The sequence below is a fragment of the Cajanus cajan genome, chromosome 4 (genome assembly GCF_000230855.2).
Source record: "Cajanus cajan strain Asha chromosome 4, NIPB_CcT2T_4, whole genome shotgun sequence".
In the NCBI taxonomy this organism is placed as follows: Eukaryota; Viridiplantae; Streptophyta; class Magnoliopsida; order Fabales; family Fabaceae; genus Cajanus; species Cajanus cajan.
Genome location: NC_138520.1, coordinates 22,560,757 through 22,580,550, shown reverse-complemented (window position 1 = coordinate 22,580,550; position 19,794 = coordinate 22,560,757). Strand labels below are relative to the sequence as shown.

Here is a 19,794-nt window from a genome sequence, read left to right as displayed (position 1 = left end):
TTAAAAACAACACTTTTAACCTCCACAATAGATGGGAGAGTATAGTAAGTCTAAAGTTATCAAATTGAGTAATGGATATAGGAATGACCTTTAAAAATTTTGAACAATCAACAACATGGACATTATTAGAAAAAAGATTGATTTAAAATTATCCAAAACATGAGTATGAATATCAGTTGGATTAGATAGTATTAAATCTCCTTTCCTTAAGAAGGAAATATGATTAATAACAACTCTCAACTTAACCTTCCTATGAAAGAATATTGTATTCCTGTCACCATCAGTCAACCATTTAACTTTAGGTTTCTGTTTCCAGAAGGATTCTTCACCAAAAAAGGCAAATTCTAGACCTACCATGGCTTGTTGTTCTTGTTTTGTCAAGGTGTCAAAATAACCAAAAGTGGAAATCAATGTTTGGATATTATCTAAGGTGGAGGTTGCAGCTTTAACAGCCTCATGTATATTTCCAAAGCTATTCCTATTCCATTACTTAATGTGATATTTAACATTTTTGAGCTTTGGATTTAAAATTTGCATAAGACTACGATGAGCATCTAAATTCCAAGTATTAACAACAACATCTTTACACCCAGGATGTTGTAACCACATAGACAAAAATTTAAAAGAGTGTGCATGGGTATCACCTGGTGATTAGATCTAAGCCTAGGCAATACATGACCAAAGACATGCTGCCATTGGGAGATGAATAGGTGATTACACATGAATCTATTTTATCACTTGTCAATCCTATCCGAGCCAATTCTATTGTTATTCCAAGTAAAAAGAGGACGGGTACAAGAGTGATTTGACAATTAACAATAATCATCTTATGCAGCAAAGTCATGCATAGATGACTGATAAGGCTGACCTTGTTAGATTTATGAGATTTTCCTTTATTTAAATTTTGAATTTTGAATAAATTTTAGATAAGATATTTGTTATTGTTACAGTTTTATTTATTATATTTTATTTTCAGTTATTCAATATAATCTCATCAAGTAGAGTTGTTAGTAGATGAGATTTGTTAGGAATTTTAAATTGATTGTAAGCCTATACATAGGCATCCTCTTCTATGAATTTTAATGTTAATTTAATGATAGTTTTTCATCTTCAATTTTAATTTTAATTTATCTGCAAGATCCAATTTTTCTATATTTTCACAAAATATTTCCAACAAGTGGTATCAGAGCTTGCTTCTTACGGGCTGTGAGGAAAAAATTTATTGAGCGCTAAACACATTGAGGTTGAGTGCAAACACTAAATTGAGTGATTTATTGTTCAAACAATTTTTGGTGCAAGGATGTCTACTTCCACCAATTCACCAGCAATTCCAATGTTTAATGGTGAAAATTATCATATTTGGGCCGTCAAGATGAAATTTGTTTTAAGATCTCAAGGTTTATGGAATGTTGTAATTTCTGAAGCTGATCCACCACCATTGAGAGAAAATCCAACCATTGCACAAATCAAAGCTTATGAGGAGGAGAAGCTGAAGAAAGATAAAGCCATCACTTGCCTACATGCAGGACTTGCAGATCATATTTTTACTAAAATCATGGACTTAGAAACACCTAAACAGGTGTGGGACAAGATTCAAGATGAATTTGAAGGCAGTAGCAGAGTTAAATCTGTTAGGCTTCTCATATTGAAGAGAGAATTTGAATTGATGAAGATGAAGGATAATGAATCTGTTAAAGATTATTCTGGCAGATTAATGGATGTTGTGAACCAAATGCGACTTCTTGGTGAAACATCATTTACAGATCAAAAGGTTGTCGAAAAAATCATGGTTTCGGTACCCGAAAGATTTGAAGCCAAGATTTCTACAATTGAAGAGTCTTGTGATTTGCAAACTCTCACAATTACTGAATTGACCAGCAAGCTTCACGCACAAGAGCAAAGAGTCTCCATTAGAAGTGATGAAGCTGTTGAAGGTGCCTTTCGAGCAAAGCACAATGGAAGGAATTTTGGAAAGTCAGGAACTTTCAATAAGAATAAAGGAAAAGATGAAGGTTCTTCAAAAAAAGGAAATTTTTTGCCTTGTTTTCATTGCCAAAGAACCAACCATTCTAAAGAAGATTGTTGGTTTAAAGATAAACCACTTTTTCACTGTAATTTTTGCAATAAAAATGGTCACAGTGACAAGTATTGCAGATTAAAGAAGAATCAGCCTGAACAACAACCAGAAAAACAGGCAAATGTGATTGAAGAAAAAAATGATGATGAAGATGAATATTTATTTATGGCATCTCAAGAATTCAATTCACATGAAGTGAATACTTGGCTCATTGACAGTGGTTGCACTAGTCACATGATTAAATATTTATCATTTTTTACCTCCATTGACAAATCAATTAAGCCAAAAGTCAAGATGGGAAATGGTGAAATTGTACAAGCCAATGGAAAAGGTACAATTTCTATTGCAACCAAGAAAGGTATGATAATTGTTAAAGATGTTCTCTACATACCAAAATTGGATCAAAATGTTCTTAGTGTTGCACAAATGCTAAGGAATGGTTATGGAGTCTCTTTTAAAGAGAATTATTGTTTTATTATGGATGAACATGGTTTAGAAATTGCAAAAATTGAGATGACCAAAAACAGTTTTTATTTGAAATTTGATTTGGTTGAAGATCATGATTTTATTGCTAAAATTGATGAGAGTAATGTTTGGCATGGAAGATTTGGTCACACTTTTATGCATGATGTATTTGATATGACAAATTCCAACAAATGGTATTCAAAGACAAGAGGAGGAGTTAGATTGAATGACTATGAAGACAATGATATGGGTCAAGAAATTGATGTGCAACAACTTGATGACATGGCATTTCAAAACTCAATTTTTGGAGTTCATGAAACTAAAATTTGTGATATTCATGGCAAATCTCAAGGAGGAGTGTTAGATTTATGAGATTTTCCTTTATTTAAATTTTGAATTTTGAATAAATTTTAGATAAGATATTTGTTATTGTTACAGTTTTATTTATTATATTTTATTTTCAGTTATTCAATATAATCTCATCAAGTAGAGTTGTTAGTAGATGAGATTTGTTAGGAATTTTAAATTGATTGTAAGCCTATACATAGGCATCCTCTTCTATGAATTTTAATGTTAATTTAATGATAGTTTTTCATCTACAATTTTAATTTTAATTTATCTGCAAGATCTAATTTTTCTATATTTTCACAAAATATTTCCAACAAGAGGCCTTATATTCACTAGAACTAATGATCTCATTAAAATCTCCTACACATATCCATTCACTCGGATAGGTAGCCTAAACAGAAGCCAAATCAGACCATAGAATTCTTTGTTTTTTTTATAAACAGAGCATAATAAACAATAAAATTAGTAGTGTGCATGCCGAGAGAAACTGATAAGGTAATAAATTGATCGGTAACTGAAATGATTAAAGGGTTGGCAGATTTAGAACAAAAGCACCATATGAAACTCTTAGGTCGACTATGGTTCTCCGTAAAAAATTGAGATTAAGATTTTGCCTTAAAGAAGAAGTATCAGCAAGCGTTGCCATAGGTGCAACAAAAAGAAATCTAGTTTGAGCTTAAAGCATAAAGATTTAAGAACAATTTGTGATTCTTTGGAGGCAATGCTCCTAATATTTCATAACAATGTTTTCATGTAGATTAGTTGGATGAGACTCTTTTGGGCTATTCCTAGTAGTTCTAGGTCAGACCCTAATTGAGGCCTTTTTCCTTTTGTTGCTTTTAGAAATAATAGGCTGAAACGGAAGGTCAGCTATAGGATCAGCAGCCTACTCAAAAACAGCCAGATCTTGTTGGACATACTCATCAAATATGTCTTCAAGTGGTGGCATTCCATCTAATGAACACAAGGAGAACCTTGTGTTTTATCCAGAACCAAACTAATTGGTTGCAAATCGGCTGTAGATCCTTAGCTAGATTAGCACCTGCTGCATTTAGATGTTGAACCTAGACTAAAGCATCATCTTCTGGCTGTAGTAGATCCTGATTTACATTTGCAGAAATAGCTATTGCAGCCACTGCATATTTATTAGGATGGGTAGAATCAATATATTTAAATTCAACGGTCCTTGAAATTTGATGTAAAATATGAGTTATCGAATAGAATAAGTCTAAATAAATTTATTCTTGAAATAAATGTATTCTTCTTATAACTTTTTTGTTTTAATTTATAATTTATGAAATTGATAAAGTATTATATAGTTAATCCTTGTCAAGGACTTGCAATGTATTTATTAATCAAATTAGTTTATAATAAAATTATAATTTTTTTTACTATATTAAACATGACAAATATTTTTTATATAATTAACATTTATAATAAATTAATATTTTGAATATATAATTTTATAAAATTTAATATTATTAATTTTAAGAAGGGTTGTCAAATTTCACGTGAAAAACAAGATAAATACTATCATCGTTTATAATGAGGAGATACATATCGGCAAAATGATCAAAACCATCCACATTAGCTAGGGTGGATCAATGACATAGATACCAAAAATGAAGGGAGCTTTGTTGAAGACACCAAAAAGTAGTTTAATTCAAATCCTAAAAAGGAGGCTCCGACCAACAAGGGTCATTAGGAAAATGAAATATAGACTTTGGGGACTATCGTAAAGTTGGGAGATAGAGGACATAAGGAGTTCTTTGATCAATAATTTACAAAGGCTCTAGATCAAACTTTTGGAAAGACCATAGAGGTGTCAAGATGTGATCAATCAAATTCGACTATGAATTAGTTAAATTTGGGTGAATTGAGTACTAGCCCTACAAACGCCTTGGAAGAAATTGAGTAGGGACCGAAACTCAAGAAATTGAGAATTCGTAGTTGGAGGATTGGCTGAATAGGGATGACCTTTGGTTTTGGTTTTGGTTTTGAAGATAGATGCTTTCGACTTGATATAAACTTGATTACATATTTTTATTTATAACATAGCATTAAATCTTGTTCAATTTTTCATGTTGTCTGTTTTTTAGGAAATCATAATATTAGTACGAAGTATCTACTATCAGAAGTGATGATTAATCTCGGTCAGAGATTATGACCATTCATAAAGTATTCTTTTTTTAATATAGTCTATTCCAAACCCAAAGTCAAGATTCGTACCCTAAACAATTTAATCAAGAGATATAAGTTGTTAACACTTGTGTCAACCAATTTTAATATTTTTCATGTTATTTTCTCATTCAATTAACTACCTTAATCGATTTTCATAAGCAACGCACAAACTCATGATCAAAATTATCAAAAATAAAAAGAAACTAATTTTTTTTATTTGAAATATTTGAAGGACTAAAAAATAAGGACTTAAGATCATAGAAGACATAGTGATTATTATTTTTTTCAAATCATGATAAGGAATCATCTTTCTACAAGACAAATTATTTGAAAAACCTTGAATCCTACCAAGCATATATCAAATTTGGCCATGGATTATTATCGCGATTTCTTTAGTAAATCAGCATAAATAAGAACTCCAACACCCTATAAAAGTTAAATTGAACAAGGAACTAAAAGAATTTCTTATGTTAAATCAATATATCGATCAATTTATTAAACAAATAGATCCAACAAAGAGGAAGAATATATCAATATAACCCGCTTATAACATATTTATTACAATGATAATTATTTGGAGATGATGAAAACACTTATCCAATCAAAATGATTGACAATCCCAAATTAGTTGTTGTTGTCATACCAAGACTGTTTTAGCAGATAATCAATTGTGTTCTTGTCGACTTGGAAAGCTTTGGTTAAAACCTCTGTAGAAATAGGTGGGTTAGCTTTAAATAAAGCATTTGCAATAGTGATAGTTCCTGGATTTTGACTGCTGAGACCAACAATGGCAACTGCATTTCCATACCCCACATTCAATTGGAAATGAATGAGACCAATTGGGAATACAAAGACATCACCCTTGTTTAGCACTTTAGTAAAGAGACGATTTCCATCTTGATTGGATGACACAAATCCAACATAGAGAGTTCCCTCAAGGACTATAAGGATTTCTGTGCCACGAGGGTGAGTGTGAGGAGGGTTTAAACCCTTTGGTGCAAAATCTATGCGAGCCAAAGATATGCCAAGTGTGTTTAGCCCTGGAAGTTGATCAACAAACACAGGAGTCACTTGTGAACCCAATGGATTGTCAGTTTTTCCAGGTTCGACGTGTTTGAAGAAATCTTCAGCTTTCACAAACTTGGGATCTTTGCAGAACTTTCCATTCACAAATACTACAAATTAACAAGAAAAAGTTTTAATTAAAAAAGCAATTATAATATGTATCATGAAATTAACAATCTGAGAATGAGTTGTGAGGAATGTTAATTCGTACATACCACCATCAGTTTCTTTTACTGCCACGCAAAAATCTTGCAGAGGACTTGGGTCATAGGCTGAGACAACGGATGTCAAAGCCAAGATGGCAACAATTAGGTAAGCAACTTTCATATTTTCCTCTTAGTCTTGAATGATTGATTGTGCTGTATATATGTAATCGCTTGTGAGAATTGAATTTTGATTCTTGTGAAGCTTGCTATTTATAATGACGAAGCATTGAATTGGTTTGCAGTTCATCTTTTCCCTGATGAATTCTTTATTTGATGAGATGAACCATTCCTTAACAACTAATGCGTACTTGATCAAAGAGTAGACTAATTAAGCAGATGTTCCGCAAGAAAAAGAAATGGCAAGTGTTTTGATATATTACCTTGACTTTGTACCCATTCCTAACATTATTTTATAACGTAAAGTTCGTACACTGAATCAAAGTTCAAATTAAGAGTTTCTATCAATTTTTTCAAACTTCTGTTGACGATGATAGTTTATAATTAAAATGTTACTTCTTATCCTAACTCATCTTCTATTGGCTTCCTATTATACTGTTGTAAGTTTAAACTTGGTCATCAAAAGTAGTTGATAGAATATGAAAATTTTTGTGTTGCTTGGTTTCTTAAAAGTTTTCGAGATATGAACAACGGAATTAACGGTTAAAATATATCCATTGACTTTAGGCAGTCTGCTGCAAATATTGCTTCAGGCCATAATTTAAATAATTCCCCGGAGCGATAACAGAAAGGAAAATGTAAATAGCCGTGTAGTACCTCTGAAATTAATTAAGACATCACATTTTATGATTTAATCCGAGTCCTACATGGAATTAATTACATGTATATTACTTATTTTTTTTATGTTTAAATTAACAAAATATTAAAAAATTAAATGCAATTGGTGATTAAAAAAACAAATTATCAAGATAAAGTCATATAGTGATACAATCTATACAATTGTATAATAAGTAAATATAACAAATAAATAAATAAATAACTAAACATAAATAAAGGATGGGAGAGCAAAACGGATCATAATATATGATCAAGAAATAATAAAAAAAATTTAAGATGAAATAAACAAAATTACATTAATAACATTTTTTTTACATGACATTGAGATCTCTAATAAATTACATTTTTTTTTTATTATTTCATGCTTGTATATTATCACTCATTGTGACATCTTTGACATTTTTCTTCTTCTTATTATTCTTTATTTGTTATATTTTCGATTTAATGCTTTTAGTTGATCACTAAAAATTAAGATTTTTAGTACTCTTTGTAAGTGCAAATTAATACTTTAAAACTTTAGCTTAATTATAAGTTTATTCCTTTTAAAATAAGATTATTTGTATTTTAATTATTTTAATTTTAGTTATTTTTGTTTTAACCCTTCTAAATTTTAATTGCTTTCATTTTAGTCCTTTTTTTTTATCTCTATAATTTTCTCATTTTTCTACTCAAGTCCCTACAATTTTTTAAAACTTTTTTCCACTAAATTTAACAGTCAATCTAATGGCAAGAAAAAAATAAAACAAAAAAAAAAATTATAGGGACGAAAGTAATTTTTTTGAAAGGACTAAAATAAAAAAAAAAATATTTTACATAGGTTAAAAAGTTATTTAAGCCAAATATTATTCCTTAAGTGGGTAATTTGCAAATCTTTAACATCTCCTCTATCGATTCTCGTATCGTATGAGATGGAAGCATTTTAATATAGATCAGGGATCATTAAGTAAGATCTAACATCCTTAACTTGCGTGATTGCTCTATTGTCATCATAATAAAGGTCTATTAAGTCTACAATGTCAAAAATGACACCAAAATAATGAACCAAAATAATGAACTTGTTGGTTTGGACAAAATCTCCTATTGTAACTAATGCAACTATATACTCAGCTTTTGTAACAATCCGAACATACTAAAATAAGAGGGATTTAGAGATTTGTATAGGTGTGAGAGTGTACATGTAAAATTAAGAATGATTTAAATAAATTAATTAGTACTACCTATATTAAAAAAATGCATATATTTTTCAATAGTTCATCACTTAAGTACTTCACAATTAAGCGTGCTTGACTTGGAATAATTTAGAGATGACAAAAATAACACGTTGAAAAGTCTTATGTTAATTTGTGAGGACAATTGTTGTTCCTAAAGGAAGTTAGACACTCAAAAAAAGCTACCCACAGAGTATTCTAATTGATGAAGGATTTTAACCAATAAGAAGTTAAGTAAAGTGTCATTGTGTGAAGTACCATGAAGTGCAATCGTTGAAACATCAAATCTTAAAAGGTGTTGCAACTTTATTAATAGAATTTTTGCAATTGTCTCTTGCTTAAACTATTTTGAGCTCATAGTTCCACCATACAAACGCAATTTATACCAAGAATATAACATTAGTGTAATCCTTTATGTAACGTAGTGGGTTTAAAAAAAATGTAGCTGATTTAGTAGCCCAGAACGGGTCGTTCCCAATCTGGAACGGGCCTTTCCAAGCTATTAAATTGAACTGAAAATCGTAGTTGAGAACGGGCCATTTTGGTTGGAGAACGGGCCGTTCTGGATGGAGAACGGGCCGTTCTGGAGGGAAGAACGGGCCGTTCTAGTTTCGGTACAGGCCGTTTTGGCCACTCCAAAATGTCTATAAATAGGGGTTGGGGGCAGTTGAGGAGAATGAGTTTTTAGAGAGAAGTTTTAGAGAGAACGACTCTGGGTCTGTGAGCTCCTTTCTCTCCCAAATTTCTCTGTATGATTCCTTTTCTCCTCTAGATCACTAACGCCTTTTGGCTTTTCTTGAAATTCAGACTAGGAAGCTTGTTTTGGGAGGATTGAAGTTCCGGGACCTAGTCATATCTATTGCGTAGCTTTCCTGGATTTTCTTTTAATGACAAGAAATACATATCTTACATAAACATTAGTAGATAGGGGAAATAATTGGAGACACTATGAAAAATAATGGGTTTAATGAGGGTTATATTTGGCCTTACCGGAGGTTTTAACCTCCATTAAGTGCATTACCTGTAGTTGGACTTTCCCTTAGTAAATTGTCTATGGTTAATGTATTACCTGAGGTTTTGAACAACCCTCAAAAATTGCTAAATTTACCCGTGATTTGGTATATGGAAATGTTTTGAGGGATTGGGTCTCAATTGGAACCATCACTAATAAATATATATCTTTTGACTTTGCACTTTGCACAGCGCCTGCTGCAATTGCTTCGGGTCTTAATTTAAATATATAACATTATAGTTTTTTTTATATTGGATTACTTTGGTTTTGTTTCCTTAAATATCTTTCTCGTTTTAGTTCATATATATTTTTTATTCAATTTTATATAATCTTTGTTTTTATTTATGATGATACAATTAACAGCAATTAAAAAGACAAGTCTGATGTTTTCAAAATAATATTGATTTAAAATAAAAATCATCCAGTATCATAGATATATATTAGAAGTTTATAATTTTATAGTGGTAAAAAAAATAGTAACATCATAGTTTGTCATTTTATATGACATTACATCTTATAAATTTGGGCGCTGATATTGATTTAGAAAGGAGGGATATGATGATATCCAAAGGATGGATTCTCAATTCCACTATTATTTTGCAATTGCAAAGTATAGGAACATAACTGTATGTAGATTCTATGCATTTATATATAGAATTATTTTGGTTTACTTGCTTTTTAATGTCTTTCTTGTTTTAGATCATATTTTTTTTATTTCATCTTATATAATATTAATTCTTATTATGATGACATAATTTTAATTAAAATTAGTTTAAATTGACAAGTATAGTTTTTTCCATGCCCAATAGTATTGATTTAAAGAAAAATTTAAAATTATTTTTATTCTCTATAATTTTATTAACTTTATCTTTTTATCTTTATAATTTAAAATAGATTTTTAATTTTTATATCTTTTTCAATCTTTTTAGTCCTTATACTTTGAAATAATTTTTTTAGTTTCTATATTTACAGTTTTTTTTTAAATTCTTTTAGTTTTTTTTGTTAATTTTTTTTTTATAATATAGTATATTTTGTGTTGATGTTTTAGAAGTTTTTAATTTTGTGAGAGTATAACAAATATATTTTAACAATATGTATCATAGGTGACAGTACCAAAGAGACACAAAGTGTCTAAAATAATGTTTTAAGAAAAATTAATGATAAATATTTAAAAAAATAATAAAATTACAAACCATAAAAATTAAAAAGACTTATCTTAAATTACAAGGATTAAATATAATTAAAAAAGGTCAGTTTAAAAATTAAAAATGTCTATTTAAAATTATAAAAGAAAAGATAAAATAAGTAAAATATAATGACTAAAAAAGTACGTGAACTTAAATAAAATCTTTCGATATGAGATATTTATACTAAAAATTTATAATATTATAATGATTGAAATGGTAACATCATAAGCTAAAATGAAACGAAAGAAGAAAAAAATAGGGGTCAGTAAAAATAATTCAGCGAATCAAAACTAAAAAACAACTTTATATTTCAAACATTAAAAAGAGATTATTAAATCTTTAAAACTCTTACATTAGTAAATATATGATAGTACAATAGTTAGATGTTTTTTTAAAATTATATATATATATATATATATGTGTGATTTTTTAATTTTAATTTATAATTTATGTTTTTGTTAAAATAAATCGATCAACTATTATATATGTAATTTTTATTGAGATACGTTTGGCTTAGTAATTAAGTGTTTGATTAGACTAATAAGAGTTAGAATTTGATCTATATTATTATCGTTGATATTTTATTTATAAAAAATAAAAATAAATAAATAAATAAAAAGATATGCTTTTACTTTGAATTTGACCAAGTTTTATTGAGGACTTGTGTCATATTTGTTAATCAAATAATTTTAGAAAAAATAGTATTTTATTTGTACAATATTGTACATAATAATTTTTTATACAATTAAATTATTTAATAAATAAACATTTTAACTATATAAATTTTATAATATTCAATATTCATAATTTTTCTTACAAACTCTTACCAGACCTAAGTTTAGACTTGAACTCTAAGGAATCATTAAACTTTAACCTGGGCCATTGTGGACTTTTTTATTGGTTTGTAGGAAGATTTTTTTTCCTTGGTTTGTAGGAAGATCATTTTTTTCCCTTCTTCTCTAGCTAATATATACAAGCAAAAGTAAAATCTAGCCTAATGTTAGGGATTTGACTAACATGACTCCAACTTTCTTGTTGAATTATGTACTATAATCCAGAAATTGAACTAGGCATGAATTTCTCCATGTTTCATTGGGATTATATTTTCTTACTTGATTGTGTAATTCCTTGTTTAGCATAAGGATCGACCCAGGGTGATTTGCAAAAGGACCGATCGAGGACCTAATCATATCTATTGTGTAGCTTTCCTGGATTTTTTTTTATGACAAGAAATACATATCTTACATAAGCATCAGAAGATAGGGGAAATAATTAGAGACACTATGAAAAATAATGGGTTTAATGAGGGTTATATTTGGCCTTACCAGAGGTTTTAACCTCCATTAAGTGCATTACCTGTAGTTGGACTTTCCCTTAGTAAATTGTCTGTGGTTAATGTATTACCTGAGGTTTTGAACAACCCTCCAAAATTGCTAAATTTACCCGTGATTTAGTAGCTCCTAATAAATATCGACAATTCACTCCAATTGGGCTACATCCAGTCAACTAAAAAAATTTATGAGATTTTCACTAATTACACCCGATTACTATTCAACAAACTCAGCCACATGCTGATACAAACCACTACTACAATCACATGTTGTTAGTAGCAAACACTCAACCACTTACTAAGATTTCTTCACTCAGCCACCTGTTATGAGGCTACACAACACCTATTGTGATTTCTTTCTACTTTCTTACACCATTGCACATTTAGTTCTGGGTAGGGAGTGTTTACAATAACAAGTTTTTTGTGTTCTTGCAAAATGCTAAGATCACTAATAACTTTATTATGATGGAGATTCCACTAAGAAATGTTTCACACTTCTTTTACTATTACAAAATTGATATATAAATATGAAGTGGAAATATCTAAAAAATCAAAGGATAAAGCTAGCAAGGATTATAGTTTGATTGCTTGTGTAATTGATTTCTCTCTTTAATCTTGCTTATTTCAAAATCAAACATTATCTTCTCTTTGTAACCACAGAAAATAGATCTGTTATGGCTTGCTTGATTTTTAAGTAGATGATGACATCCCTGTACTTTGTTTTTTTAGTCTTTGTCAACTTTTTTTATAAATAAGGTGCCTTCTAAGTTGGTCATTACTTCAAGCCTTTTAAATCAGGTCTTCAATACAAATCTTTTAAGAAGCTTGGTTTTAATTAAAGTCTTTTGATAATCAACTCAAAATGATAATCTTTTGAACAAAGTTTTCAAGACATTTCTCCTTAGAAGAAATGTTTAACTTCAATCTTTCAGATCAAAGACTTATAGGATACTTAACTTTTGTGCTTGGGACAAACAAGTATTTAGTGCTAATAGGCAATCCAACATAATTGAATTCTTATTTAAGGATGTCTTTGTAAGTTTTTTCTATTGTTCAAGAAATCATGAGCTCATATAGCATTCTAATCAAATTTGAATATTGTTGAAACACTTGAACAAACTTATTAACATACGAGTGAGAACTCTTCTTTTCTAAATTTTGAAACTAAGAATTAGTCATTATTAAAACTTTAATTTAGGCAGGATTCAATAATATCTCCCTTTTTGATAATGACAAAACTTAGATGTAAATTTTAAGAAGAGCATATACCTTTTAGTAATCTCAAAAGCTTTTCAAATTTATATTATTAAGTAATTATAGAGATTTTGAATTATTGGCCTATCGCAACTCAAAAATTTTCGATCTTGCGACCTATGATTTAGATATCCTTTTAAAAATCTCATTAATTAAGGAATGTTTGGGTACCAGACTAACCTTAATTAATGATTTTGAAAATAGGTTCATAGAGTCGCCACCAATGTTTTACTCAAAATATTGGGAAAAGAAAAGGTTTTTAAAGATCCAATAATGGCCTTGATAACCAGAATTGGGTTCGGGGGTCGATTGCGTGTAGGAAAGGTATTAAGTACCCCTACAACGCCCTTAATCGGTACCATTATGATGAAGTTAGCATAGTAAGAATTAATAATTTAAATATTTAATCCCCTTTATGAATCGTTATTTACATGCTTGAAATTTAAATTACACAGTTAATCCTAAAACGTCTACATGATTTCTTTTATTATAACAATATTTGAAATAAGGAAATAGAGAAAAGAAGAGAGAATCAACTTAAATACCTCTTAAACGAGCTTTATTGAATCTTCAAATATGGAGATCCTTAGGTGCTTTGTGGCAACCTTTCACACTACAAAATTTCCCGGCCTAGAGAATAGTGACCGAGTTGTCTATTTATAGACGTCAAAACTGACCAAAATGACCCGTTCTGGATTCGGAACGGCCCGTTCTGGGCCAGTTCATTATGGTTAAATATGAATCTGGAACAGCCCATTCCAAAATTAGAACGGCCCGTTCTGGGTTCGAATTTTACTCATAACAACCTGTTCTAGAACGACCCATTCCAAACTATGAATTTAGGCCTTTTTAGGAGCTTGGAACAGCCCGTTCCATATTAGGAACAGGTCGTTCCAAGTTGGGAACGACCCATTCCGGTTTTGGAACAGCCCGTTCTGGGCTGCTAAAACTAGCTTGTTTGGGCTTTAGGCCTTTTGATGTCGTGTCCTGTTGTTTCTATACTTGGGAGCTCCTTTTCTTTGATAATGGATGTCCATTTCATTGCTTTTATTGGTCTGGATGAAATTGGGTTTCTACAGTTGCCCCTATTTACTTGTCCTTTGGAATAACTATGTGTTGCTTTTCTAAAGCCAAGTAAAGACGTAAACATTTCGTTCGAGTCTTCTTCTCGTCTCTTTGGTGCTGGCGCTTCTGTGTTGTTTTCCTTGGATAGGTGTATTTGCTTGTATCCTCTCCCTTTAGAGCAGTTGAGTGTTGGTTATGTACTCTATTGGGTAACAAGACTAACAAAATGTACACCTGATCTTCGGTCTTCAAGTAGATGCTCCATTGTTTCTCTTGTGATAGTGCGTTCTTTTATTTGTAGCTTTTTGAAGAGGGAGTATTTTCGTAGCTCAGCTGCCCTCACAGCTTTGTTGTATACCGGATTGGGAGGTGACTACCGTCTCTCCAGACCTTTCTCTCACGATTCTATCGTATACCGGATTGGGAACTGAGTACCGTCTCTCCAGACCTTTCCCTCACGACTCTGTCCTATATGCTAGATTGGGAGGTGAGTACCGTCTCTCCAGACCTTTCCCTCATAGCTTTGTCGTATACCGGATTGGGATGTGAGTACCGTCTCTCTAGACCTTTCCCTCACGGCTTTGTCATATACCGAATTGGGAGGTGAGTACCGTCTATCCAGACCTTTCCCTCACGACTCTATCGTATACTAGATTGGGAGGTGAGTAACGTCTCTCCAGACCTTTCCCTCACGGCTTTGTCGTATACCGGATTGGGAGGTGAGTACCGTCTCTCCAGACCTTTCCTTCATGGCTCTGTCATATACCAGATTGGGAGATGAGTACCGTCTCTCTAGACCTTTCCCTCACGACTTTGTCATATACCGGATTAGGATGCAAGTACTATCTCTCCAGACCTTTTCCTCACAGCTTTGTTGTATATCGGATTGGGAGGTGAGTATCGTCTCTCCAGACCTTTCCCTCACGGCTATGTTGTATACCAGATTGGGAGGTGAGTATCGTCTCTCCAGACCTTTCCCTCATGGCTCTGTCATATACTAGATTGAGAGGTGAGTACAGTCTCTCTAGACATTTCCTTCACAGCTTTGTCGTATACCGGATTGGAAGGTGAGTATAGTCTCTCCAGACCTTTCCCTCACGGCTTTGTCGTATACCAGATTGGGAGGTGAGTACAGTCTCTCCAGACCTTTCCCTCACAGCTTTATCATATACCAGATTGGGAGGTGAGTACCAGCTCTCCAGACCTTTCCCTCACGGCTTTGTCGTATACTGGATTGGGATGTGAGTACCGTCTCTGCAGACCTTTCCCTCATTGCTTTGTCGTATACTAGATTGGGATGTGAGTACCGTCCCTCCTGACCTTTCCCTCACGGCTTTGTCGTATACCAGATTGGGATGTGAGTACCGTCTCTCCAGACCTTTGTTGTATTTGAGGAAACTGTTAGTGCCCTCGTTGATTTGCTTGATTTGTGGTAGATGTTGCCTCAAGGATGTTGGGCAGGAGGTGCTTGATGTGCCCCTGTGTTGATGAGTAGAGAAGTAGATGGCTAACATGAATTATGGTGTTGCCCCTACCATGTGAGTATTGTGATGACTGTCTTTTTTTGATGATCGAGTGTGAACTCAATCGGCCTTGTTGAAGTGTCTAAACTGATCTTTGTTATGAGGGGGTCCTGCCCCCCTTTTTTTGTGATGGATCCCCAGATTGGGGATTTTCTCTCATTCTCTATTATTTTTGTTAGCTAGGGCTATTGAGCTGCTTGCGAGTGTTTTAACCTCTATGACTCCCTCTGATCTATAGAGAGTATAACTCATGGATATATGGATGCAATGAAAATGCAATACAGGAATTATTATTTTTATTTATTCCCTTTTTTATGTAATGCCCTTCCATATGCCCCTACCTCATATGCATACGATGCAGTTTATGCTCATGTGTTTGTTCATAAACATGCAATTCAAATTTTTTTTTTGTCAGGAAATTAACATGTGCGCGTTAAGGTTAATGTTGACGATTCCTTTCTATCCATGTCGTTTGTGATTATTGCCGACATATGTTCTTTTGAATTCAAGGTTTTAGTGGCTCCTTAATTATCAGTGTGTAGTCAAACATCTCTAAACTCCGTTCGGGGACATCTCAACATTCCCTCTATGAGTATTCACTGTGCATTTTCCATGTATCTTTTTAGTACCATTTTAATGCCATAAGGGTCAAGAGAAAATAAGAAAGGGCATGTTTGTATTTTTTCAAAAGATTGTTAAAAGGGGTTTTTAGAAGAATGGTTGGCCAAGGTGGGCTTTAGTATTTATGGCTATTAAACAAAACATATTTTCTACAAGGAAGTTATCATTATGTTTTAATAGTTTTTGGAAAGTGGAGTGATGACCTAGGGTTGTGCTTTGCTTAGATGATCCCCTTGAGCCGCCTTTCCGTTTTCGACTTGGGTTGCTACTTTGACGCCTAACTTTTTCCTAGGTTACTTGAGGGGTGTTCTCTAGCGGACATTTTTTCTTTTGATCCTTACTTTTGCCTAGATTACCCCCTTTTTACTTGTGGGTTGCCCAACGGATCTTGCCCTAACTTTTACGCAGCCCCCTTAGTGGGTTTCCTACCGAGCCTTCATTTTTTGCAGCACTTGTGAGGTATGGGATGTCTTTATTTTGTCAAACTGTAGTCATGTATGGATTCATGTGATTACTTCTCTCCTACCCTTTCCATGCTATTGTCCAAATAATATTTCTATTGCAAATAAGCTTTGTTTATTTGGGGTTAGTGGATGAGGCCTAGAGTGAATATTTAGAGAGAAGAGAAATGAAAGAGTGATATGGAATTAAAAATAGTACTTCCAATTTACACTTCCCCTTTATCAAAGCTCGAAGGCCCGAGCATGCCCCGAGTTCGTGATTTGTACACGGAGAGATAGACGAAGGTTGCCCCCTAGAGAGTCATGGTTGATGATTAGTCGGACTACTTTAGGAACACATTCCCACTTACTTGAACGTCGGTGTTTTGAATTTGGAGTGAAACCCTTATGAATCCTTGCTTTCTAAAGGGAATACTTGAGCCGCCTTTCGGTTTTCAACTCAGACAAACATTTTTTATTTTTATATCCCTAACTTTTGCATAAGATGTATCCTATCGAGATTTTGATTCTTTTTTCTTTGCCTTAATTTTTCCCTAGAATGCCCCATGTGGTTTTTCATCCTAGCGGGTCCTCATCATGCAATGCATTTATTCTTCAGTTGGGTTTTGTCTTGTAATTCCCTATAAGCAAGGATTCGTCCATTCTTGATCATTCCTCCTATCCCGACAATTGTCGTTTCTGCATGCGAAAGTTTCGGTGTTTAAATCGTTGATTTGGGCGTGGGATGCCCCCAAGTACTGATAAGTGTTCCCCGATTTGATGTGTCGGGTTCGCATTTAATTACAGTAATTTCCATTATCTGGTTAACACACACAGATTAGGTTTCCCTTTTTATTCTTATTTATTATTTACAAGAAAGGCGTGATATCTATATGAAACGTAAAATAGGATGCAAAGACACTTGAGAATTTCAACGAATATCATTCTCATTGATTCTTGTTTAGAGAACATCTTTGCATACTATTATGTGTGCCTCCCATTTGTCATGAATGTATGCTAATGTACTATCCTATGAGATGCATGATTGTTTTCTACCTAAATTTTATCATTTATTTTTTTTACTAAAGGTTATGATGCATGATTTTTGCTATATATTTTTTGTTTTTTTTCCTAAACAAACTATCCTATATGATGCTTTAGAGCTACGGTATACAGAAGAGTGTTAGTTTTTTTTTATTGATATCTGTTTGTTTGTCTATAATTACTTTTTATTTGAAATGAACAAAAAGAGAACACAACAAATATAACACGTATATGCTCAAACAAATGTACACCCGCGAACAGTCACGTTCAAATCCTTGGTCTGTGGTCCCTGTAAGAAAATTGCATTGTATAGAACAGTTCTAATCTCACTAGTCTTAAGGTCCCCAAGTTGCCCCCATTATAAGGACCCAGTATCAATCTCTGTCATCGTCACCTGGTAAACTCTAAGGTCTGTCGTAGTATTTCGGGCTAGAGTAACTGGTTATCACCTTGAGTGTGACTTTCGACAAGGCTCGCAGGCTCCAAGGCCAAACTTGGGCCAGTCGTACGTCAACCACTCTCTATGTTTAATACCCTCATGGCCCCGGGTGTAGGGGGACTGTTGTGTGCAAAGGTTTGTATACAATTTTTATTCAAACAGGTGCAGAATTTAAATAGGCAAATAGATATTAAAGCCAAACAAATAAAACAAAGATAGTAAAGGGGAAAAATATTTAAATTATTATTCTTATTTTATCAACTTCATCATTTATATGGGCTTGGCCCTCTTTAAACTTTCCCAATGGAGTCACCATCTGTCGCAACCCGAAAATTTCCAATATTGCGGCCTATGGTTTAGACATCCTTTTAAAAATCTCATTAATTAAGGAATGTCCGGATACCAGTTTAATCCTTGATTAGTGGTTTTGAAAATAGGTTCATGGAGTCGCCACCAATGTTTTACTCAAAACATTGGGAAAAGAAAAGGTTTTTAAAGATCGAATAATGGCCTTGATAACCAGAATTGGGTTCGAGGATCGATTATATGAATGGAAGGTATTAAGCACCCCTACAACGTCCTTAATCGGTACCCTTATGATGAAGTTAGCATAGTAAGAATTAATAATTTAAATATTTAATCCCCTTTATGAATCGTTATTTATATGCTTGAAATTTAAATTACACGGTTAATCCTAAAACATCTACATGATTGCTTTTATTATAACAATATTTGAAATAAGGGAATAGAGAAAAGAAGAGAGAATCGACGAAAATACCTCTTAAACGAGCTCTATTGAATCTTCAAATATAGAGATCTTTTGGTGCTTTGTGGCAACCTTTCACACTACAATATGCCTCACAAATCTCAAGAAATACAATAGGAGGGAGAGAGAATTTTCGAGCTCAAAGGAGTCTTATACAAAATTTCTCGGCCTAGAGAACAGTGCCCTAGTTGTTTATTTATAGACATCAGAGTTGACCAGAATGGCTCGTTCTGGATTTAGAACGGGCCGTTCTAGGCCAGTTCGTTATGGGTAAAATATGAATCTGGAACGGCCCGTTCTAGGTTCAAATTTTACTCATAACAACCTGTTTTGGAACGGCCTGTTCTAAACTAGGGTTTTAGACTTTTTTAGGAACTTGGAATGGCCCGTTCCAGATTAGGAACAACCCATTCCAAGTTGGGAATGGCTGGGTTACTAAAACTAGTTTGTTTGGGCTTTAGGCCTTCTAATGTCATGTCCTGTTGTTTCTATACTTGGGAGCTCGTTTTCTTTGATAATGGACGTCCATTTCATTGCTTTTGTTGGTCCGAATGAAATTGGGTGTCTAGATGCCCCTCAATGGATTCATTTATCATACATTGTACAAATTTACTACCCTTAATTTGAGAATCATATATCATATAACTCCCCCTGAACACATGCATTAACTTGTCAAACATGCACACATAGTAGATATCATCTAGGTTAGAGATGCATCAAACAATAAAGCACAGTAGATATTACTCATATCAACGGTTCATTTATTCG

The 19,794-nt window shown here is 32.7% G+C and overlaps 1 protein-coding gene across 1 annotated transcript; it reads right to left on the bottom strand.

Moving 5' to 3' along the window:
- Positions 1–5,532: 5,532 nt before the first annotated feature.
- On the bottom strand, positions 5,533–6,593 carry LOC109792557 (germin-like protein subfamily 1 member 7). Its single transcript, XM_020351980.3, has 2 exons — positions 6,352–6,593; positions 5,533–6,246 (listed from the first exon to the last, which is right to left on the bottom strand). The coding sequence occupies exons 1-2, from the start codon at positions 6,461–6,463 to the stop codon at positions 5,696–5,698; spliced, it is 663 nt and encodes a 220-aa protein (XP_020207569.1). The 5' UTR covers positions 6,464–6,593; the 3' UTR covers positions 5,533–5,695.
- Between the last annotated feature and the right edge of the window lie 13,201 nt (positions 6,594–19,794).

Coding starts and splice junctions, on each gene's coding strand:
- LOC109792557 (XM_020351980.3), bottom strand. CDS start 6,463: ATGAAAGTTGCTTACCTAATTGTTGCCATCTTGGCTTTGACATCCGTT. Junction 6,247..6,351: donor AGTAAAAGAAACTGATGGTG/GTATGTACGAAT, acceptor GTTAATTTGTAG/TATTTGTGAATGGAAAGTTC.